We start from the raw sequence: 25042 nt of genomic DNA, 5'->3' as shown, positions 1-25042 counted from the left end.
CACCAAAATGGATTTGCTGGGTTATTCATCCTTCACATCCCTGTCAATCTGCAAATCTTTTGGTACAATTTTATCATCCCACTCTCTATCAATATCAGACCCCTTCCTAAAACCTGGTTCTGATGAAATAGTTTTCAAATTTAGTATTAGTTTCTTGCAGTATAATTTTCTCTTTTTCTCAAGGAAAGCAGCATTTTCTAGTGATATGTTTATTATTAGCTTCTTATTTGCCATGTTTATTATCTGCCATTTAGATTCAATGCCTGTCACTTTTCTCTGCTTTTCATCTTCTAGTCATCTGGGTTGTGATTTCCTTATCTTATGATTGTCACACTTTGGAGTAGTTTCCTCAAATATACATCAAAGGTTGTATATGCTGTTAGTCCTTGTATATATAAAGCTCCTCATATATGACTATTTCAACTGTGTACAGATTCTTGAGCTGTGATTCTTCTCTCTCAGTGGTCTAGACACATTGATTAATTGTTCTGTGCTTTGCAACACTGTAGATGAGTCATTTTAATGCACAACACATTTATTTTGCTTTTGTAGGTTGGTTCAGCCTGTTCAAAGGCTGAAAAAGGTTTTTTTTCTTTATGGCTGCAACCAATAAAGGTCACCAGGATATGCCTAAGAATAGATCTTTATTCATTTAATCTTTCTGAGATTTAGTGAGCTCTTTCAATCTGCAGATTTATGCTTTTCTTCCATTTAGGAAAATTTTCTTCTCTTGTTTGTTACAGTTTTTCTTCTCTCTGTTCCCTTTGTCCTTCATGGGCTTTTATTATTCATACCTGAGTGGCCCATTGGTTTTAGTTTCCCTTATGATTTCTACCATTTCGTTGAGATACTTTCCCTACGTCATTTCCTATATTAATAATTTGCTCTCCACAATGACTGCACCCCTCTTCAACTTGCTTTTTGAAGTTTTCAAAAGAGGTTTCAGAAAGTTTATTTTGTGCCCTAATTGCTTCTTCTTAAGACATTAAAACAGCAACAAACTACTACCCCTTCCATCAGTTCTGGAAACCCCTGCTACAACTTCATTTTGGAATTCTGAGTGTCACCCTCAGCTTCTGAGTACTTTTGTGTGAGAATAACTTTTATTTGCTTCATCATGGCTATACGTTTTTAATGTAATTTTTGTTCTTAGTCTTTTATACTCTTTTGAGCAGCGGCATATGAGGGGTGGTAGAGGACACCATGGTTTTGGTGGTAAAAGACCTGAAGAACTATAACCTCACTGCATCAAGAGAAATGTTTTGGTGACTAGTGAAGTCCCTTCCTGACTGGCTACCTAAAATATTTCAGCCTTCAGCAAGGTTCCCCTTCCTGGTCAATTGAGACCAGCGGGATTCTGTCAGCTCCTCCCGGACCACTAGCAACAGGCAGACAGGTGCAACTCCTCTGCAGGGAATGCAATGCTTTCTGCCCTGAGCATCAATCTCTGGATCAGAGGCTCAAGTCTTTGCTGCAAGACCTAGCAAGCAGCAATTTCTCTCTAGTTCTGGCTTCATTAGTCTTGGCCTTGCAATAGCACAGGGAAGATTTGTACCTCTTCTCTCCCCTGGAAATATTTGGGATCTTGGGAAAAACTGAAACTCAGATGCACGATGAAGGTCCCAGCCATATGCCTAACCTGGCTGCTGTATTAGCAGAGGAAGCAGTAAGAGACACCAACGACATCATAACTCCCATCACCTGTTTTTTCAGACTGCGACTTCTGTTCCAAAACAGAGTGGTGATCCATTTCAAAGTGCACTTTTTTTTTGGGCGGGGAAAATAAAAGAATACTACCAATATATGCCTGAAATAGATCTTAATAGATTAGTGCCTAATTATATATAAATACGATTAATCACTTTACTAATCTCACATTTGTTATTAAAAAAAACATTGAATGATCTGCTTAAATGATCACAATTCACAGAAAAATATACAGCTGCCTTCACCTACAATATTATTTGCTCAGTGGGAACACGACATTCCCTTCAAAGACATTAAAAGGCACCAAAAAAGACTTGGCAAACTATGTTTGTCTTTATTTAAAAGATGTGGGATACAATTCAGGGTTAGCTATACAAATGTTCATTGTGCAGGTCCCCTTGTTGATGAGGTGTGCCCCTCCCTCCCCTGGCAGTTTCCCTCAACTGCCAATCCCACCCCGCTCCCCTTGCAGTTTCCCACTACTGCCAATCCATTTCTTCTAGTATTACGGTAATTGTTCAAGGTTCGATTATGAGTGAAAACATTTGGCACTCTGTTCTTTGTTTCTGTGATACATTATTGAGTATGATAGACTCAAAATCCATTCAAGTTGCTGCAGAGTCCATATGTTTGTCCTTCTTTATGGCTGCATAATATTCTATTGTGTATATGCACCACATTTTTAAAATCCAGTCCAGCTTCGATAGGCAGAATGGTTGATTCCAGGTTTTTGTTATTGTGAATAGAGCTGCAACAAACAGGTGTGTGCTGGTATCTTTTTGGTGGAATTATGTGAGTTCCTCCGGGTATATTCCCAAGAGGGTGATTGCTGGGTCATATGGAAGGTCATTTTCTAGTTCTTTCAGGAATCGCCACACTGTCTTCCAAAGAGGTTGCACTAGTTTGCATTCTCACCAGCAGTGTAGAAGCGTTCCTTTTTCCCCCAGTATCTGTTGTTGTTTGTTTTCTTAATGATGGCCATTCTTACTGGAGTTAGGTAGTATCTTAGTGTTGTTTTGATTTGCATTTCTCTGGTGATGAGTAAGACTGAGCACTTTTTCATGTGTCTTTTGGCTGCCCATATATCTACTTTTGAGGAGTGTCTATTCATGTCTTTTGCCCGCTTTTTAATGGGGCTGTTTGTTTTTTTCCTTTCAGCATGTTTGAGTTCCTTGTAGATCCTAGATGTTAGGCTTCTGTCAGATATACAGTTGACAAATAATTTTTCCCATTCTGTGGGATGTCTCCTCACTTTCTTGATGGTTTCTTTTGCTTTGCAGAAACTTGTCAGTTTGATGAGGTCCCATTTGTCTATTTTATCTCTTATGGAATGGGCACTTGGGGTTTTGATCAGGAATTGGTTACCAGTTCCAATTTCCATATGGGTATCTCCTACTTTTTCTAAGATTCTTATAATTTGAGGTTTTATGTTTAGATCTTTGATCCATTTAGAGTTAATTTTTGTACATGGTGATAGGTAGGGGTCCTGTTTCATTCTTCTACATGTGGTCAGCTAGTTCTCCCTGCACCATTGACTGAATAGGTTCTCCTTTCCCCAGTGGTTGTTGTTGGAGGCTTTGACAAAGATGAGTTGGTTGAGGAATTGAGGCTTTGCTTCGAGGATCTCTCTCCAGTTCCTTTGGTCTGTATGCCTGTTCTTGTACCAACACAAGGTTGTTTTGATTTTTGAAACCTTATAGTAAAGTTTGAAGTCTGGAAGTGTGATACCTCCTGCTTTGTTTCTATTGCTAAGGATTTTTTTTTGGCTATTTGTGGTTGTTTATGGTTCCAAATGAATTTCTATATTGTCATTTCCAGGTCTGAGAAGATCGATGTTGGTGATTTAACGGGTATTGTGTTGAATCTGTAGATTGCCTTTGGTAGGACGGACATCTTAACAATATTGAATCTTCCTATCCATGAGCATGGAATATTTTTCCATAGGTTTGTGTCTTCTTGGATTTCTTTGAGCAGTGCTTTGTAGTTCTCATCGTAAAGGTCTTTTACTTCTCTGGTTAGGAAGATGCTGAGATATTTTATTTTTTGTGTGTGGCTATTGTGAATGGGATTGTGCTTTTTACTTGGTTCTCCACCTGCTTGTTGTTGGTGTATAAGAGTGCTACTATCTTTTACACATTGATTTTGTACCCTGAGACTTTGCCAATGTCCTATCAGTCCAAGCAGGTTTTTGACAGATTCTTTTGGATTTTCAAGGTATAGGATTATATCATCAGCAAAGAGGGAAAACTTGACTTTCTCCTTTCCTATTTGGACACCCCTAATCTCCTTTTTTTTATCTAATTGCTCTAGCTAGGACTTCCAACACAATTTTGAACAAGAGGGGTGAGAGTTGGCAGTCCTGTCTTGTTCCAGTTTTCAGAGGAAATGTTTTCAGTTTCTGTCCATTTAGCAACATACTAGCTGTTGGTTTATCTTAGATGGTGCTTACTATTTTGAGGTATGTTCCATCTATACCTAGGTGTTTGAAGATTTTTATCAAGAAGTAATGCTGGATTTTATCAACAGCTTTTTCTGCATCTAATGTTATAATCATGTGGTTCTTGTTTTTACACCTGTTGATATATTCTATTACATTTATGGCCTTGAGGATGTTGAACCAGCCCTGCATCCTGGGGATAAAGCCTACTTGATCATGGTGGATGATTTTTGAGATGTGATTTTGGATCTAATTTGCTAGAATCTTGTTGAGGATTTTTGCAACTATGTTCATATGGGATACTGGCCTGTAGTTCTCTTTTTTTGGTTGGGTCTTTACCCATTGGGTGTCATTGTGATGTTAGCTTCGTAAAATGATTTGAGGAGAATTATGTCTTTCTCAATTGCCTGGAATACTTTCAGTAGGATTGGTATCAGCTGAGGAGCTGTACGTTTTTTACAATTCCACTGAAAGCCATCCACTCCAGGGTTTTTTTTGTAGGTAGTTTTCTCATGACAGAGTCAATTTCTTGGATTGTTATTGGTCTGCTTAGTGTCTCAAAGTCTTCTAGTTTTAACCCGGAGAGGTTGTGTGATGTCAGAAAGTTCTCCATTTCATTTAGGATATTGAATTTGTTTCCATACAGTTGTGCATAGTAATCTCTGATAATCTTCTGTGCTTAATACCTTTTTAAATGTCTCCTGTAAAGCTGGTCTGGAAACTGTATAATCTCCTAGGGACTGGATGTCTGGGAAGGATTTTAATTCTTCATCAGAGACGAAGTTGAGCTGGGCTAGGTAGAAAATTCTTGGTTGAAACTGTTTATCTTTGAGGACTTTGAATATTGGACTCCAGTCTCTTTTTGCTTGTAGTGTTTCTGCTGATAGGTCTTGCAGCTATTCTGATTGTTTTTCCCCAGTAGGTAGTCTGACCGTTCTCTCTTGCTGCCCTGAGGATTTTTTTTTTCTTTTGTGCCTACTTTGTGTAGGCAAATTACTATATATCTAGGGGTTGGTCTTGTGGGAGTTCTCTGTATCTCTTGTATTTGGCTGGTCACATCTCTGGTGAGATGGGGAAAGTTTTCTTGGATAACCTCCTGGAATACTTGCTCCAAGGTGCTCTCCATTTCCCCTCTTCTTCTGGGATACCAATCAGACATAGGCTCAGTCTTGATATAATTGCTCATCTCTTGTAGACTTTGTTATTTCTTTCTGAGTTTTCTTTCTATGTTTTTTTTACAGATCGGGTTAATTCCATGTTCTGGTCTTCAAGTTCTGAGATTCTTTCTTCTGCTAGATTAATTCTGCTTTCCATGCTTGTCATCTTGTTTTTCCTGGATGAAATTTTTTTATGGCCAAAATTTCTGTTACAAGTTCTTTTAGTGTTGCATCTTGTCTTTCTTGAGTCTTATTCACTCTTTCCATCTCTAATCCCTAATCCCTTTCATATTCTAGAGCCAGTCATTTGTGACTTCCATTGTTTGGGCTCTGAGGTCTGGTTTTTTCAGGCGTTTTATTTTTGTTACACTTGAAATTACCTGTGTTCTTCTGCTGGTTTTTCCTCATTTGTAATGGATCTCTTGCTTTTCTCTTTAGTTCTATTATTCAATGACAGTGGGAGAGACTTTCACTTATGATGTTTGCTCAGCCCTCTATTCTTCCCTGATCTGGGCTCTAGATTTGTCCTATTTTGAAACAGAACTGTGGGTGGGTAGCTTTGCTGTCTGTTGTAGTTTTGAAAGTTGAATAAGTATAGGATGAGGAGCTAGGATTCAGAGACTACTTGCAAATCTCAATGTTCAATGATTGTGGTATGTGTTCCTTGAGAACCCTCTCCCCACCACCACTATATGATGATGCAATGGGTATGTGTGTGAAACCCCTGTGTCCAATGTATAGTAGCGGCAATGAAAACAGAGAAAAATAGAATAAGATGGACAAAAAAAAAAAAAAAGAAAACAAAAACACAGAACAATGAAAGCAGAAACCAAATAAAAAACAACTGAACACACACACACACACACACACACACACACACACACACACCAAAACAAACTGAAATAACAAGGTGAAACAAACAACAACAACGAACTGGGAAAACTAAACACACCCACACACACCTAGCACAAAATGAATGGAGAAGAAAAAGAGAAAGACTAGAAAAAAAAAAACCCAACAGAAATTCAGATTGAACCCTCACACATATATTCACACCCACCTTAAACTATATTAAAGAAAAGAGAAGAACAAAAGAGCAAAAACAAACTAACAAAAAAGACAAAAAACAAAATAAACTGAAAGCTGAACACTCAATCATTCACATACACACATAAACAGAAAACAAAAAACAAAAGAAGAAAGAAAAAGAAAAGAAAAAAGGGGGGATGCAGATCAATCTTTCACATACACATTCATGCACAAAGGAAAAATATTTAAAAAATAGAAAAACTAACAAAAAGACAAAAAAATTTTTAAAAGGGAAAAAAAAACAACTCTGCCCTCTTGCGACAGGTTCTGTAAATGTTCCTCTCATCTGCTCTGCAGAGCTTCTTCCTCTTTCACTCACTCCCCAGTGTCCAGACCAGGGAAGGAGGAGCTGCAGTGGAGGTGGGTGGGGCTGCAGTCCTTCCTTCTCACTTTTGTATGGTTGTGGGCTCCCCTCCTGTGGGGAGGTGTGGGATTGCTTCTTCTCCAGGTATGTACTCGTGGGGAGTGCCCCAGTCGGGCCTATCCTGGAATGGAGTGTATTGAGGCTGACGTCCAAGCTCTGCCTGGGTTTGTCCCTCTTAGTTGTGCCCCAGCCCTGTGGGTGTGGTGTTCAGAGGATTGTTGGGGAGGAAGGGGATTGAGTTAGCCCTGGATTCACCACTGATCTCTTTGAGGGTCTTCCTTATTCTTTTCTCATCACACCCTTTACCCTATGGCTGAATCAGGGTAAGAATGGGGCATCTGAGACTCAGCACTTGTCCTGTCCCTCTGAAGTTTGTGCTTTCCGGATATTCCCTATGAGTCATGATCACCCCCTGAGTAGTTGATCCACTGGTAACAAAGATTGGGTCTGTTGCTCCGTGGTGGGAGAGTTAGAGCACTTTCCAGTCCCATTTTCAAGATGGTGGTGGGGTGTCTCTTTTGTCTTCTCCAGTGGGACTCACCCTCTGCAGTCCTAACTGCCAATGTTCCGCCAGGTGCTGAAGTGGTGAGGCAAAGTCTGGAGTCAGCAGTCTCTCCTGCTGCAGTGGTGAGGCAGAGCCTGGAGCCAATAGTCTCTCCCTGCCACTTCTTTGCTGGAAAACTTTTGTCAGTTAAAAAAATGGTGTGTGGAAGGGGCCTTAAAATTACATCTACAATGTCAAAAATTAGGCTAAACATATACTCAGCCTTTGCACAGTTAAAAGGTTCCCTTCCTGGAAACTGGCAACCAGCACTTGTTGGCTAAGTTAAACTGTCTAACAGCTTTTTTTTCGCTTCTGCGAACCACGCTTGCATTGCTTGAAAGGTCCTAGGCCTCCAGGATGTTGCGGTTTAGCCCACTTGGAAAGTCCCAGTGTGGTTTAGCCTTTCTTAAGCAAGCCCCTACAGCTAATCAGGGCCTCTTGCTGTGGGACTGTTATGTCCCATAGGCAAGTGGCTGCTCGCCTGGCTCTTGGCTAATAAAAACCTCTCCTTTTTATAACTTGTACTTTCAGTGTTGGAGTCTGTGAATTAAGTGCTCGGTCCCTATTTCAGGTGCTTGGCTTCTGCGACCCAGGAAGGACTAGGGACCAAGCAGAGCAGCTGTAGCACCAGCTGCTTTACCAGGAGGGCCCTGGTCACTGGCTCACGAGCCCCCACTTAGTCAGTCTCTCCCAGCATCTTCTTCCTAGAAGAGTTTTTTTCTTGGCAAACTATTATGTGATTATATCTAAATATCTATATTCTCATTTATTTGCCTACTCGAATTCCTGATTCCAGTAGGATCTGGCATAAAATACCTTGGTTGTTTTTGTCTGTTTTTGAGTCTGAGTGTCACTCTGTCACCCAGGCTGGAGCGCAGTGACATACTCATGGCCACCACAGCCTCAACCTGCAGGGCTCATATGATCCTTCCACCTCAGCCTTCCAAGTAACTGGAACCACAGGCACATGCCACAGCGCCAGCTAATTTTTTTTTTTTTATTACTTATTGTTGAAATGAGGTTTCACTAAGATACCCAAGCTGGCCTCGAACCCCTGGGCTCAGATAATCTTCTTGCCTCTGCCTCCCAAAGTGCTGATATTACAAGCAAGAGCCACTGCACTCAGCCCAAATGCCTTGCTTTTAACATAATTTATAATTTTTTTTTAACAAGTCAACAATCTGGGTCTCTGAAAAACAGTATTAGCTCCAAAATGACAACATTTTGTGGAAAAACAATATACATAAAAATAAGCCTAACTTTAAAAATGAGGGGAGGGAGTGTAAAGAGATTATAGGAAATGGATGAAAAAAACCTAATCTCCCTCTTTGTCAATGAAAATATGTCTAACTTACTTGAAACTATGGGCTATCCCGCTAAACGGGAGAAGTATGTCAGGACTTAAAGAAGGGGATTAGGAAATTAAATCAATTAAAATGATCACTAGTTATTTCAGAAGAGGTTATGGGGCTTGGTATAGTATTTAAATTCAGAGGAACATAACAGTTCAGGACTGGAGTAGAAGCAGTGAGGAGGCAAGCACTGGCAACAACTTCTCAATGGGCAGCTTCAGATTATTTCATTGAACTCAAACTTGATGGAGATGGACAAGGAGGAACTTCGGTCTTCAGGAACTTGCCAGGGTCATTTTGTTAGCCATAGAAAAGGGAGAAGGGGACTGGGCTGTCTGAGAATCTAATTACCCAGAGAACTCCCACAAAAGTCACTGGAGCAAGTGTCCAGTTTTGGGGTTTTTTGCAAATCCCAGGCAGTCAGCAGGCAGCCTATGAAGGATAGACTTCTACTTGTCACTCTTAGCTTGACAACCATCCATAGCCATGGCTCCCTCTGTCTGCAACCCCCATACCAAGCAGGCCTTACTGGGACCCATCCTCTGTTTCATACTTTAGTGGTACATCCCACCATTGATGAGTACTTATAAGTTAAGACTTATCTTTGAACAAGATTTGTAAGAATATAATAAACTTTTGATTGCTTTGATTTTGTTACTTTAAAAATCTTAGCAATGATGCATAAAAAAAGAAGAGAAATATTTCTTTCTTCTTATAATTTCCCTGAAGCAATGTTACCCAATCATTTTATTTTATTTTATTTTTCTATTTTTAAAGATGTGGGGTACAATTCAGCATTAGGTATACAAATGTTCATTATGCATGTTGCCTTGTTGATTAGGTGTGCCCCCTCAGGGCAGTTTTCCACTACTGCCAATCCTTTTCTTATAGTATTATGATAATTGTTCAAGGTCTGCTCATAAGTGAGGATATGTGATACTCAGTTATTTGTTTCTGTGATAGGTCACTCAGTATTATAGATTCTAAGTCCATCCAGGTTGTTGTGAAGTTCATAATTTTGTCCTTCTTTATGGCTATGTAATATTCCATCATACCCTACCATTTTTTTTATCACCTTCTCTTCCTAGAAGTCTTAGCAGTTTTGTTCCTGACCACCACCTCATATGGAATTTTGACACCTTTGATAATTGTATTTCTGCTTATATATACCGTATATCTATCTCTGCATTATACATAAGACAAGTAAGAATTCTTTGCTCCCCAACTCCCAAGAAAGAACAATTTTCACCTCTTTAGAGGTGCTTTACTCCCTATTAAGGGTGCATGCCCCCAAAATATACCTGGTTTGATGTCATCACAGCAGAGTTTAACTATTATTTTCATAACAAAGATTCTAAGAATTCTTTATACATCATATTGTATTACTTATTTTCTAAAATTTTCATTTTGTCATAATATATATCATATTTAATATATACTAATAATAAACTTTCTTGTTCTCAAGAAAATGATCAATAATGAAATGCAGATTTAAAAATTAAATAAGTTATTCAATAAAACAGTATTATTTTTTTATCTCAGGATGTAGGGTTTTTTTTAGTGAAAAGTTTGAGAAATCAATTTTAAATGCTTATTTTCCAAAAGCACTTGTAATTGGATTTGTGAGACTAGTGGGTAAAACCACAAGATGATTGCCAAATTTCTGAAGCTAAGGAGAAAAATAACTGAATGGAAAATAACATGCTTAATATCAATGGAACAATGGAAATTACTCTGCTTTTGTAATTCAATGAATAATGTATGAACATTTATAGGTGACAAATTATAAAGGAGCTGATTGTGTCATGCAGGCATGTGAAGGTAACATGGTAGAGATACTGCCCATATGTGGAAAGATATTTGGAATATATTATCCAGGATTTGCACTGTAGTCTCTATTTTATAATTTCAGAGAAACATAATGGATATTCATGAGAATGCATATTTATCACAAAAAAGAATATGACAGGACAAAATTTATAAGAAACGCAGTTCAGGTGATCCCATCCTTTTAAATGAAATTCAGATTCAATAACACCAAAAATTATTACTTGCTTTAGTCTAGCGCTGTCTTTAAACAATCTACTCTTAGTTTATATTGTACCATCAATATTCTATACAGTTCAACAGCAAACTTTGAGATGGATTGTTGAATACTCCAGACGGTCATTATTGCATTCTATTTTTACCTAACAAAGTACTTTCCACATCCTTTAGAAACATGCAAAAAAGTAATTGTCAGAAGAAACCTATTTAATTAAAGTTTCCCAGAAAATGAAATTAAACTCAACAATAACGTCAAAGATGGCTGCTATAGCAAGATTGATTGCTTTCTTAATTTGGTCATTTCTTTTGATTAATGAACTCAAACATGGGTGTCAGGATTTTGGAACTAAAATAAATAGCTCTTTTACTACATTTCATTTTAACAGATATAAAACCAAATATCTTCAGAAGAATGAAGAAATTACTTTTCTAGAGAAGATGAGTTCCTGTAAGATGACAAAATGAGCTCACACTTTATGAAAGCCCTTCTACTTCGAACACATCATTGGTCATAGACAAAACAGGAAACCAAAGAGACAGTGTGGAGTTCCAAACAATGTAAACCTCTTTATTGACCAAAAATGCAACAGACACATGCTGAGTCAAGAAGCAGAGAATGTTGGACCAAAGTATTTCCTACTGGGTAGGGAGACTGAGCTACCTCAGCTAAATGAAAAGACAAGAACTTTCACAGCTTAACCACAGGGACTCTGTACTTTGATCCATTTAGAGTTGATTTGTATATGGGAGAAGAGTACACAGACCTTTTCTGTACCATTTCTTTGCAACCCCCTGTGAATCTATACCTCCTGTGAATCTATAATTATTTATAAAGCAAAAAACAAATTTAATGATTTATCTCTAAGATTTTCTCAAGGGATAATAAAAGAATATACTGACCTTCTATATAATCTGCCTATAGCAGAGATTTTATATAACACAAGAATAATTTAATCTGCATTTATTATATTTATCATGGTCTTTATTTTATATATATATATATATATATATATATATATATATATATATATATATAATATATATATATTTTTAATTTATTGTAGAGACAAGGTCACGCCAAGTTACCCAGGCGGGTATATATATATCTCTCTCCAAAGACAGAAACAAAGAATAACGATGAAAGAACTAAGTTTTCTTGTAACCATGTTAACTTCCTCTATGATTATTTTGAAATGTTTTATTGCCATTTTGATTAATAGTTAAGCAAGTGTTGTTTTAGGGTACCTATGATTCCATCCTAATCTCTTCTGACCAGTTGCTTTGATTTTGTCTTTCCAAGAAAGGATTCTAATTTAGGAAAATAAAACTAAAATTTCAGAAAAAAATAAAGATAGGAACTCTGATGGGTTTTCCCAGCTAAGGAAAGAACATTAAGACCTACTACCTGGTCCTGTGACATCATTACAGGAAGCTGCAGACCTCAGAGGCAGGACAACAAATAAGCAATTAGCTTATCTGAAGGATCAGACCACGCTCTCTGAGGGACTGATGACAAGATATGTGACCTCTTCAATATCAAGAGGCCAGCAGCCTCCAAATGACATTTAACAACCTGGTTCTGGATGAAGGTAAAGGCAACCACAATATCACTCAGAAAGTAGAGGTGATCACAGAGGGAGAGGGAGAAATAACAAAACTTCCCAAGCAAAATGAGGCAGCGTGCTAACACTTTAAAAGGTACAACAAAACCTAATGAGCAAGACAACGTGATTTTAAAATTCAGAATATGAATCACTCTAGCTAAAATTAATTTTGCCAAACAACTTTCAAAGAAGTTCTTTTAAGATGACGAAAGAGATAACTGAAGAGGAGAAATAATAAAGGTGGGAGGACAAATTACAAATAACAAAGAAATAAAAAGAATCAATAATTCAAAACATTGGGAACATATCATTTCAAGTCATTTCAGGTGGATTACAGATTGTTAATGTCAACCAAACTAAAGCAGATTCTTTGAACAAAAAAATAAAGAATTTGACTGGCTTTTGCCCTAGGTTCCTGGGAGGTGACCTCTACATCCTTAGAATTTGCCAAGTGATAGATATGTCTTTGTTATTCAGAGTGACTATGGTAGTTTATGATCATGAGATGATTCATGGGCATTGGCCATGTTAGAAACTCCAATGATGTGCCCATGGCCAGTGATTAAATCAATCATGCCTACATAATGAAATCCTAATAAAAACACAAAGCCCAGGTGAGGTTTCCTGGTTAATACTCTCTACTGTGACACACTAGTGTACTGAGAGAGTAATCTGTCCTGACTACGTGGGGAGAGGACACCAGAAGTTTCACATTTGGGACCTTCTCAGAACTCATGTTATGCATCCCTTCTTTTGGTTGGCTCTGATTTGTATCCTTTTTTACTATAATAAAATGCAATTATATAGCACTTTCCTGAGTTCTATGAGTCATTTTAGCAAAATTCCAACTTGAGAAATCTAGTGGAAACTTCAGAATTTTTAGCCTGTTGGTCATTTATAAGGAAGGCCCTGGAAAGCCCTGAACTTGCAGGTGGTGTCTTAAGTGACTGCAATCTTGTACAGGACTGTGCCCTGACTAGTGAAGTTTTGGCCTAACTCCTGGTAGGTAGCATCAGAAGCCATTCCCTTCTATAGAAAAGAAAATTAGCCCGGGCTTGTTGGCTCAACCTGTAAGCCCAGCACTTTGGGAGGCTGAGGTGAATGGATGGCCTGAGCCTGCAGGTTCGAGACCCGCCTGAGTAACTTGGCGTGACCTCGTCTCTACAATAAATAAAAAATAAATTAGCCGGGCATGGTAGCACGGGCCTGTAGCTCTGGCTACTTGGAAGGCTGAGGTGTAAGAATCACTGAAGCACAGTTGGTTGATACTGGGGTGGCCATGAGCGTGACACTGCACTCCAGCCTGGGCAATGGAGTGAGACTCCAACTAAAAAAAAAAAAAAAAAAAAAAGAAGATTGAAAAAAAAGAAAAGTATAAATAACCAATATTGGCAGCAGAAAGAATGACATCTTCAGATGCGGTAGAAATTATAAAAATCTTAAGAGAATACTACATAAATGAATGTGAAGCATTAGTTAAATTAATAATGCTATAAATAGCAAGCAATAAACTATAAAGTTGATAAACCATAAACATTAAACCATAAAATAAATCATTAATCAAAATCTGTCTTCCCTCTTCATTCCTCTAAGGATCCCTCCACAAACACAGGACCAGATGGTATTTCAGAAGGCCTTTATTCAGACCCTTTGATAGAAGAGAAAAAAAAGAAAGTATACCTATTTCATTTTAGGAATTATAACTTCCCTCACAAAATCAGACTCGCAATGTAAAAGAAAAGAAAATAATAGAACAACCTCCCTTATGAATAGAGATTAAAAAATCTTAACGACCATGGCAGCACATTGGATTTGTGTATTAAAAATAATGTTACAAAATCAAGTGTACCAGGAATCTAAAATAGTTCAGCATCAGAATATCTATTATTCTAATACATTGCACTAAGAAATGAAAGAAAATTTATATAATCAACTCAATACATGTAGAAGAACATTGGATAAAAGCAACTCATCACGAGAAAAGTTCTTAGAAATCTAAAATTATTAGGACTTTATTAACATGATAAAAGACATCTGTAAAAACTTAAAGGCAACAGTAATGGTGAAATGATAAGCATTCATGTCAAAAGATAAAAACAACCCCAGAATGTTCACTCTCACTGATTCTCTTCAACATCATACTACAAATTCTAACCAGGATTTAAAAAAAAAAAAAATCAGAGGTGTAATAGTTAGAAAAGAAGAAACAAAACCTTAAATTCAGATGATGTGATTAGAAATTCTAAGCAAATCTATAGACAAATAATTACAAACAAGAAATTATAGCACAGTTGAATAAAGTCAACATATTAAAAAATCAATATAATTCCTACATTAAAAATAATCATAAAAATTTGATTAAAAGTATTTCACTCATAAAAGAAATCATAGGATACCTGGGCATAAATTTAACAAAGACACATAATAACTTTTGATGAAATTATAGAGGATTATTGAAAAACATTAAATACCTGAATAACTGAATAAAGATGTTTTTAGCATCAATTAAATCTCATTAGTAAAACTGATTAAATTTTTGTAATGTGGAGCAAGAATAGAAAAGCCAAGAACAGATAAAACAAATCTGAAGAATACCAATATGAGTGGCCTTGGCCTAATAGATATCAAGGTTTATAATAAAGGATAGCACTTATGACAATATCTTATCATCTAAGACTTAAACATATAGACACAGACGGAGGTGTCCAGAAACAGAATCATGCCCAAGTGTAGGACTGACGTATGATTTTCCAACAAATCTTAGGACAATTATTTACATATGAGGAAAAATTTGACTATCTCATTCCAAATGTATTGGAGACTGAAAAAGGAAATAGTGCAACTTCAAAATTTTTAGACTTTAATATAGGAGAATGTTTTTAATGATGCTGGTGTAGATAAGACTCAGAAAGCATTAACCAAATTTAAAGATTACTAAATCTTATAATATTTAAATTAATAACTTCTATTAAATAAAAGACAGCAGAAGAAAGTTAAAAGACAAGCTGAAGGCTAGACGGTCTGTACTGCATATCACCAGATAACTGAAAAAATAGTTAGGGACCAGATTGAACAGGTAAATTCATAGAAAAGGAAACCCAGGACAGACAGAATATGCAAGCAAACAAACAACAACAACAAAATAACAAACAAAGTCAAACCTCTATGGTAATCAAGAAAATGTGTATTATGATTATTTATATCGGACTGAAAGAAAATTAAACATTCTTAACATAAAAATAATTAGCATGAAGTAGAGCTGCTTATGTATCCTGGTAGGAATGTAAATTGATACAAGCATTTTGAAGTGCAATTTAGCAATATCTAGCAAAGTTGATCAAATACTAAAATCGAGCAATTTTAAGTCTAGGTATATGGTCTAGAAAAATACTCTCCCAAATGTGGCATACAAACTCAAATAAGAATGTTTACTGAAGCATTGTTTTCAACAGCAAAAGGCTGGAAGCAATTGCAATGTCCATTGCCATTATGTGCAGAACAACTAAATGAATGCTAAATATATCAACATGAGTCTGTCTCCCAAATATAATGATAAGTGAAGGACAGAAACAAGTTGCATATTGGTAATTTAACTATTATAAGACGTGCTTTGGAATGATGATATGGTTCTCTGTAGGTTAGGCAGATAAAGAAGTGGTACCCAGGGAGCTTCTCTCTACAATGCCTTATTTCTGAAGGAAAAACTTGAACCAAACATGAAAAACTATTAAATTTTTTTAAGGAGCTGGGTGGTGAACAGGTTGGTTATACCATTTTTTCTGTGTGTTGAATTTATGAAATACTTGGTAATTAAGAAGAAAGTTTTTTAAAAAGTCAGATTTCCAAAGGATGGAAATTTCAATTAAAAGGAAAAATAAAGAACTACAGAAAAATAGTCGGGCAAACTAACCATATTAATACAGAAGGTTAATGCTGCCTTTAACAACCTAGGATCTGACATGAATAAGTCTAATTCTGCCCCAAACTTATTAATGTAAGTTTAATTTAGTCTTAGTACCTTTTTGCTTGACCAATAATCCCTTTTAGAAACAACATTAATTCTCTCAAAGAAGTAGTGTCTTGGCAGATTATGACTCATTTCGAAAAAGACAATTTAATAAATATTTTAGTTCTCTACTATAATAGAGAATGATTTTTAGAATTATTGGAAATATGAATTTGATAACTAAAACTGCTCATACAGATATGATGTATTGAGACAAACGTGGGAACTGTTGGTATAAGTGTCATCCAGGATTACACCAGGTACTCTCTTAACATTCTCACAAAACTACAGCACATAAAAGTAGAAAGAGGTCCCTGGAGTTACAAATCTTATGGCGAAGTCTTTTTTCTTATTTCCCATCAAGCACAACTGGCATGTAAAAAGGGTCTAGGTCCTTCTTCTTCTTGCTCTCTCTGTCTTTATTATTGGAATGAGATGAAGAATTGTATATCATGTGAAATCTCTGCAGGAAGATTCTGAATGTATTAGAAGAAATACTTGGTGTGGGGTACTAAGATGGCTTAAATAACAGTGGATAATGACTATATTCTAAGGACTTTGGATCTTCTCACAAGCAGGATCTTTAGTGTTGCTGAGCAAAGAGCAAGTGGGGAATGCAAGTCTGGGGATGGAGTGGAATTGCTGTGCATGAGTGGGGAGAGGAGAGCCTGTCTGACTGCATGACAAGTGGGGGAGAAATGGGAATGGGCTGCGAAGGAGGCGAAAGACTTGAGAGGAAGGATACTTTTAGTTAATTTACTATGGGGTATATAACATAGAGTCTTTCTTCTCTCTCACTTCTGACTTAATTAGTAAATATGACAATGCTCATTAAAATCTAACACCAGAAGCTGGAAGAGGACCCTATTCAGGTAGGTCCAGAGGATACCAGAGAATGTATCTGGGGAGGTACATTCTGTTTATCATGCTAGGATGACAGATAGAACTAAGTTTGTGCAATAAAACAGTTGGCCTCTTTGTTAGGAATGCTTGCTTCCTTGCTGTATCTGTCCCATCAGTCTGAGGTTTCTTAAAAAAGGAACTTTGTTAAAATGGTCAATCTCCTGTGCATAACAAGGCACTGTGCTGCTAAATTTTGTTGTAGGTATAGTCTAAGAGATACAGACATACATTTATATATTTTTATATAAATAACAATAAGAAAAATATTGTTTACAATTTATTATTAAGAATACAAGAATATATACTTTAAAATGTAATTATGTTCACTATGAAAATCTTTTAAAGTGCAGTAATAATATATTTTCTTAGATGAAAATGAAAAATGAAAATAAATCTTTACCATTTTATATTTATACACAGACTAGAAAAAAAAGTTTTTCCTGTTTCTTAACTCATTTTAAATTTAGATTAATTAATCCAAAGTAACAAAACAACTCCCCAGTTTCACAACAGAAGCTAAGCTAAGCAGCTTAATTTATTCTTAAATGGTATTTTTTAGACTGTGAGTTGACTCCTAGTGGGTAGAGTGGTTTATTTTAGATTTTATAAATAATTTTTCTGGAATATGTAGAATCTAAAGAAATTACTTCTTTAAAAGCCCATGACCTGTTGTGATCTATTTTAAAATTAAACTTTCGAAAGTTTAATTATATTCTATAAACTTCAATTGCTGTTATGATGACTGTTTTGAGCATTAAATGAGACAATGAATTCTTTTATTTGGCACATAATAAGCCCACCCAAAATAGTAGCTATTAATGTTGTTGACATTAATATATTTAAATTTAGCATATAAGAATGCTAGATGACATGTTCTCTGTTTACATATCTTTTTTTTTTGAGTTGGAGTCTCACTCTGTTGCCCAGACTGGAGTGCAGTGGCCGCTCCCGGCCACCACAGCCTCGACCTGCTGGGCTCCGGCGATCCTTCCGCCTCAGCCTTCCAAGTAGCCAGAATTACAGGCATGCACTACCAAGTCCAGCCGATTTTTTTAAATTTATTGTAGAGATGAGGTCTTGCTGCCCAGGCGGGTCTCGAACCTGCGGGCTCAGGCAATCAACTCACCTCAGCCTCCCAAAGGTGCGGAATTACAGGCTGAGCCACCGAGTCCGGCTTGTTTACATATCTTAAAACAGGTTCCTGTTCATCATTTACTCCTATAAATAAAGTTTTACTGAAAAACAACTATTCTGAGACCATATTCACTTTTATACAACAATGGCAGGATTGAATAATTGAGGCAGAGAGTGGATAGTCCACAAAGACTAAAATGTTTATTATCTGGCTCTTCAAGGAAAAGTTTGCTGAGCTTAAACTCAAGTCATCTTTATAAACTCCATGAAAACATAGTTTTTATTAAAAAGCAACTTCAGTTAAAGTGACTTATCCATACTAATTTGAAACAAGTAACTTTGGCTCATGTATAAGTTTCTAATACAAAGAGAAATGACAATGTAATTTGAATAAAAACCAAACATACCTTGGGAAACTGAAAGACCCAAGACCTATCCATAGAGTGGAACAAATTCTGAATGTTTAAATGTCCAAGAATTAACTAATGGGGTCTATCTTGTTGTTTAAGTAAACCAAATCACCAATATCTAATTTATTTGTCTGTTTTCAAGATTTCAAAGAGTTAGTTCATTGTCATTTATTTATTTTTTACTGCTTTATTGATATATGATTGACATGTAAAAAACTGTATTCATATAATGTATCAACTTGATGAGACTGAGAAGTAGTGTACACCTGTGAAACCATTATCACCAATGTCATAGACAATTGTATCACTTCACAAAGTTCCCTCCTGTGCCTTATATTATTATTATTTGATGTGGTAAGTACAAGATCTACCCTCGGAGAAAATTTTAATTATAAAACTTATACTTAAAACATATATCATGGCTGGACTTGGTGGCTCAGCCTGTAATCCCAGCACATTGGGAGGTCGAGGCGAGTGGATATCCTGAGCCCACAGGTTCGAGACCAGCCCGGGCAACTTGGCGAGACCTCATCTCTGCAATTAATAATAATAATAATAATAATAATAATAGCCAGGTGTGGTAGTTGTAGCTACTTGGAACGCTGAGATGGAAGGATCACGGGAGCCCAGCAGGTCGATGCTAGGTTGGCTGTTGAGTGTGCCACAGCACTCCAGCCTAGGTGACAGAATAAGACTCCAACTCAAAACAAACAAACAAACAAATAAATAAATAAAATATATATCACTGTGCTGTATATTAACTCTCCAGCACTTGTCCCACTACCCAGTTTATTACAATCAATCAAGTTTGTGTTCACAGGTTTGGGAAGGGGACAATTATTGGACACATAGTATATATAAATTCTACTTACAATTCTGTCTTTCTGTTACTGAGGTTGTTTTCAAAATTATACAGAACAAAAGAAAAGTGACAAAAATTTATCAGTTACCCCTGGATTCTACCAATGCATTTAAAAAGTAATTAGTGAACTCCACACTGTTCAATTATTTGATATTTTGTTAGAATTTCTTACAGCATGATGACACATCATCTAACATACATAAACACATTAGGAAAGAGGTTAATTTTGTATGTGACAAAATAAGTTACAATTTACTAAAGAATTCCATTCCTTTCTCTTCCCTGTGTTGATGGTCTATTCCTTGTTTTACACTCAGAGGATTAATTTAATACAATCACGTGCCCACCCTGGGTTGGATTACAAAAGCAACTAACCTCCCTTAGGAGCAGATACAGATTACTCCTCCCAAAGAAATTAGAATGACCCCAATTGTCTGTGATCACTCTGTTTATATTTCCTGACTTTTTTCTTCATCTGCCCTTAAGTCTCTGATTTTAATCCTCCTTTATAATTCTTCCATCTCACCTATCTTCCTATCTCTCTTTACTCAAGGTCTTTAACTAACCTTTGAGTTATTCCTAGGTTAGACAATTTCCTCTAAATTCTCAGTCTCCATTTACAGAATCTGCTTCCTATCTGCACCTTGACTGATTCTCTTCCAAACGCATGAGATCCCCCCACCACAGTCCTTTCTAGAAAAGGAAGCTCATGCTCGGACGTTCCATGCAGTATAATATGTCGATGGGGAAAGGATGCCCCGTCCATCACTCCTGGATACTTCTTTGAGATGTATTCCATAAGGTTAAAACATTATCTTATCTACTCTCCCTGTGGCTGCCTTCTATACCATCAGTCATTCTCACATCTCTCTTGACTTTGTTTCCCGACTCCACTCTTCTCTCCAAGAATTGGCCTCACTCTGAACGACTTCAATGTCCACACGAAGATGCAGTCAATACCTTAGCTTTCACAGTCCTCTTTTGACTCCATTGATATGTTTAGGTCACTCACATCCATATGCCACCCTGGAGTTTGTGTTTCACTCCTCAGAATTACTTTGGAATCATAAAATCCTGAATCCCAGTCACTGATCATGCTTCTTCCAGCTCCCTGAGTCTATCACTTCTACCATACATACCTATTCTTGGTCCATATGGAAATCTTTGGTCCTTCCCTTTGCTTTTTCATTCTCCTCTTATTGTGACATCTTTATCCAATGTAGACCACAGGGTCACCATTTCAACTCCTCTGCCAGTCACCCATATTCTTTTATCCTCTGGTCTCTCAGTTCCACCAGCCCAAAAATCATCCTAAAGCTGGACTGATTAAAATGTTGCCTTCTCTCCCCTCTTACGCAGGCCTGAAGAGTCACCTGTCTATCTAAATTGGTATCGCTGTAAATCTGTCGTCTTGAAATTCAGCTAGCTCTTTACTGTTGGCATATCTTTTTTTTTTAGATTAGAAAAGAAAGTTTGTTCAGAAAGTAGATGAGAGAGAGAGAGAGAGAGAGAGAGACAGAGAATGGATCCCTCTCTCCAAAATTAGAGGGGGGTGAAGGCTTAAAGAAGGCATGACATGTATCTTTAATTAAATTTTTGCTTATTCCACAGCACTTTCTCCCTCTCCTTTTTTTTACTCCAGCTTCTCGCTTCACTGTCCCACTGTCTATCAAATTGGATATAGATCTTGCTTCCTACTGCACAGGAAAAACAGAAATCACCCTATGGGGATTCCTTTAATGCCCTAAGCCCAAGTTAGAAATTTACTATTTACAAATATTATTATTGGCCCAGATTTCTCTCTGCTATTAGTAACAATACATTCTTTGAGTGCTGAATTTTCAGTAAAATTATGCCTATTTTTCAAGAATTGAGCTGGATATAATTTCTTCATGAGCCTCTGTCATTAGTTCTCCATAGCATAAAAATCTTATCATCTACTACTTTTTATTGTTAGACTGTAAGCTCCATATACCAGGTAGCTATTTGGCAAATGTTGCATCACAAGAGACTGTACTCTAGTAAGAGTTTAGTATTAATGATATTTTGTTATAGGAAACATGCCTCCACAAAGAGGGGAATTCAGAAGTGTCCACTTAAAAGTTACTTGATATCCACATAAATGCTTATATCCAATAGATGTATGCAGTCGATTCTTTTTCAGAAAAGTTTGTGTGTGGGTGAACTAAATTTTTATTAACCAAATCCATTTTAAATTCACTGGGAGAAATTTAGGTATCTAAGAGAACTCAACTGTACGGCAAATTGATTTTTTTTATGTAAGAATGCTTTTGTAATAAAAATAGTCATATTGTATTTTTTCTGTCTTTTGAATTTATTTTTTAATATATTGGATTTATAGAAGTGCAACACAACTATATATGTATATCTCATCTACATAAAGAATGGGTTTCTATATGTCAATAAATATTTTTCATAAATGTGTAACCATTTAATTCTATAGTTTAGGTTGTCTTTTTACCCTGAAGAAAACCAAACAAGCAATGTTCTCTAGAGGCCATTAAAAATATTTAATAGTCAAATATTAACAGTGCTAATCAATAAGAAGAAGTCCTATTCCAAAATTCTAATATGGCATGTAGAATGCTGGAGAGATGTTTATTTAACCACTAAGCCTACCTGCTACTGATTTGGTCACTTTAGTATAGGTTTTAACACCTGTTTTTAGTGCAGTAATTATTATATTATGTCATTACATTTCCCTCTAGTTCCCTTCTAGGTATTGTTGAGTGCACTTGCTTATTTTTAATCTTCAAAATCTGTTCTTGCTTTCACTTAGGAGAAAACAAACTAATGCAACATGATAATGGGAGAGAAGATAAAGGTGGATAGAAAAACAGCAAGATCACAAGACCAAGACCCAGGGAAAAAGAGTTACCTTGGCAACGTGACAAACTGTGAGAAAGATTACTCAGGCCCATGGAGACAGGAAATGAGTCAGGCAACACTGTGACCAGAGGAAACACTTAAGAAGCAGACAATGAATCAGCTTCGGTGGAAGTCAAGTAATTAACAAACTGAAATTAATTTTCACATCTATAAAAAGCACGATTCGAGGTTCACTTCTACCTTGAAAACGGATCTGCACTCCAGCCGGCTGCTTACCTCCGCTAGATAGAACTCATCATACTGCCTTCTGAAGTTTTCTCCTTTGTAGTAGTTGCTAGCAGCAACAATTACATCCACGGTCACCATGCTCAGGATAAACATGTGGAAAACTGATGACCGCATCATTTTCTGAGGAGGCAAAAGAGAGAAAGTCTCAATAAAGAAATGAACCTCATGATTAAATGTAATCAATGTGCTTAGACTTTTGCTGGCAACACCTGTGTGATATGCTGCTATGCAATATACAACATCTGACAATTCAGTTTGTGAACTCATCCTAGGAAAAGTGCTACATACATCACTGCTGGGTATCAGTATGGTCACCTTTGAAGTACTCCCCTTGGGAAGCTATGCACTGATGCCAGTCCCTAGTCCACATGTCAAAGCAATTTTGGAACTCTTTTTCTGGAATGGCCCTCAGAGCTGTTATCATATTACCCTTAATGTCTTGTATGTCATCAAATATTTTCTTTTTTTCAATATTTCTTTTATCTTCAGAATAAGGTCTTTTCTTTTATCTTCAGAATAAGATCAGAGGGCACAGAGGGTTTTCCACTAACGTTATTTCTTTGCTCACTGAAAACTCCCTCACAGACAGTGCTGTATGAGCTGGTGCACTGTCATGATGCAAGAGCTCCTTTAGGACTATTTTTGCACATACATTTCTCATGCCAAGATTTTCAGTTAAGATTTTCCTGTTGCTCTATCAATGTTTATTTGGCCTGCGATACTTCTTACAGTCAGTCAACAATTTTGATGCATGGCTTGACAAATTTTTGCGAAGTTTTCATCAGTTCTGCTCTTTACTGGCCATCCTGACCTCTCTTCACCAGTAATGCTTTCTCTCCCCTCAGAAAAACATTTAATCCACATGTATGCTGCCATTTTCTTCTGGCATTAGCACCATAAACTTGGACTAACATGTCCCTGATTTCACTTCCATACTTGTCCAGTTTAACAAGAAATGTAATGTTTGTTCATTGCCCTAATTCAAGCTCCAACATTCTCATGGTGGCACACAAAACATGCAACAACAATAATGAATGTCACTCAGCAAGACACTGCCACACATCGACATGAACACAGCTGTGACACCCTTGATATACAAAGCTTATAAAACGTTATTAAGTTGTTTATACAGTGCTGCCAACATAAGTGCACAGTGGCAAGCTTGCAAACTTAATTGTCAGGCCTTGTACAGGGCTTGAAAGATTACTGTTGAATAATGTGAACGGAGGACTCTTTCAGGAGGCTAAAAGCTGACTAGAAGATAGTTTCAGAGACCTCTTATTAAAAATTGAAAATATATTTCATTTAATTTGTATAGAATGTGCATCTTAGTTTTCATTGGTTGATTAGTTTTTAACTTTAATCCTGATTATGGAGAAATGATTTTTAAAAAGCTGCTAAGACATTTGCTTCTGGAATCTCTATGCTGTTCCATTGGTCTATATGCCTGTTCTTGTACCATTACAAGTTATTTTGATGATTGTAGTCTTATAATAAAGTTTAAAGTTTGGAGGTGTGATGGCTCCCACTTTGTTTCTTTTGCTAAGGATTGCTTTGGCTATACGTCGTCATTTATGTTTCCATATGGATTTCTGTATTGTCATTTCCAGGTCTGAGAAGAATGATGCTGGTAATTTACTGGGCATTGTGCTAAATCTGTAGATAGCCTTGGGTAGAATGGACATCTTAACAATGTTGATTCTTATAATCCATGAGCATGGAATATATTTCCATTTGTTTGTGTCATCTTTGATTTCTTTGAGCAGTGTTTTGTAGTTTTCATTGTAAAGTTCTTTCACTTATCTGGTTAGGAAGGTGCTGAGGTATTTCATTTTATTTGCTATTGTGAATGAGATTATACTTTTTATTTGGTTCTCTGCCTGTTTGTTGTTGGTGTATAAGAACACAACTGTCTTTCGTGTGTTGATTTTGTACTTTGAGACCTTGACAAAGTCATTTATCAGTGCAAGAAGATTTTTGAGAGATGATCTTGGATTTTCAAGGTATAGAATCATATCATCAGCAAAGAAAGGCCTCCACTAACAACCACTGCGGAGTGGAGAATTTATTCAGCAAATGGTGCAGGGAAAACTGACTGATCACAAGCAGGAGATTAAAACAAGACTCCTACCTATCACTATACAAAAAAATTAACTCTAAGTGGATCAAAGGCCTAAACATAAAATCTCAAACTATAAGGACCTAAGAAAATGCAGGAGACACCCTTATGGAAATTGGAACTGGCAACCAATTCCTGATCAAAACCCCAAATGTCCATGCCATAAGATA

General features: G+C 36.7%; 1 protein-coding gene across 3 annotated transcripts in view; it reads right to left on the bottom strand.

Annotated features, from left to right (window-relative positions):
- The window catches only part of NALCN (sodium leak channel, non-selective), a 363914-nt gene that overhangs the window by 200280 nt on the left and 138592 nt on the right, over positions 1–25042 (bottom strand). For all 3 annotated transcript variants that reach the window (XM_008048630.2, XM_008048631.2, XM_021707824.1), the window contains one exon: positions 22742–22873. In XM_008048630.2, coding sequence (XP_008046821.1) covers positions 22742–22873 — 132 coding nt within the window. The remainder of the gene's footprint in view (positions 1–22741; positions 22874–25042) is intronic.

The sequence above is a fragment of the Carlito syrichta genome, unplaced genomic scaffold (assembly GCF_000164805.1).
Source record: "Carlito syrichta isolate Samal-C Ts95f unplaced genomic scaffold, Tarsius_syrichta-2.0.1 Scaffold126448, whole genome shotgun sequence".
NCBI classification, from domain to species: Eukaryota; Metazoa; Chordata; class Mammalia; order Primates; family Tarsiidae; genus Carlito; species Carlito syrichta.
Note: the sequence above shows the minus strand (reverse complement) of the source record. Positions and strands in the feature narration are given on the sequence as shown.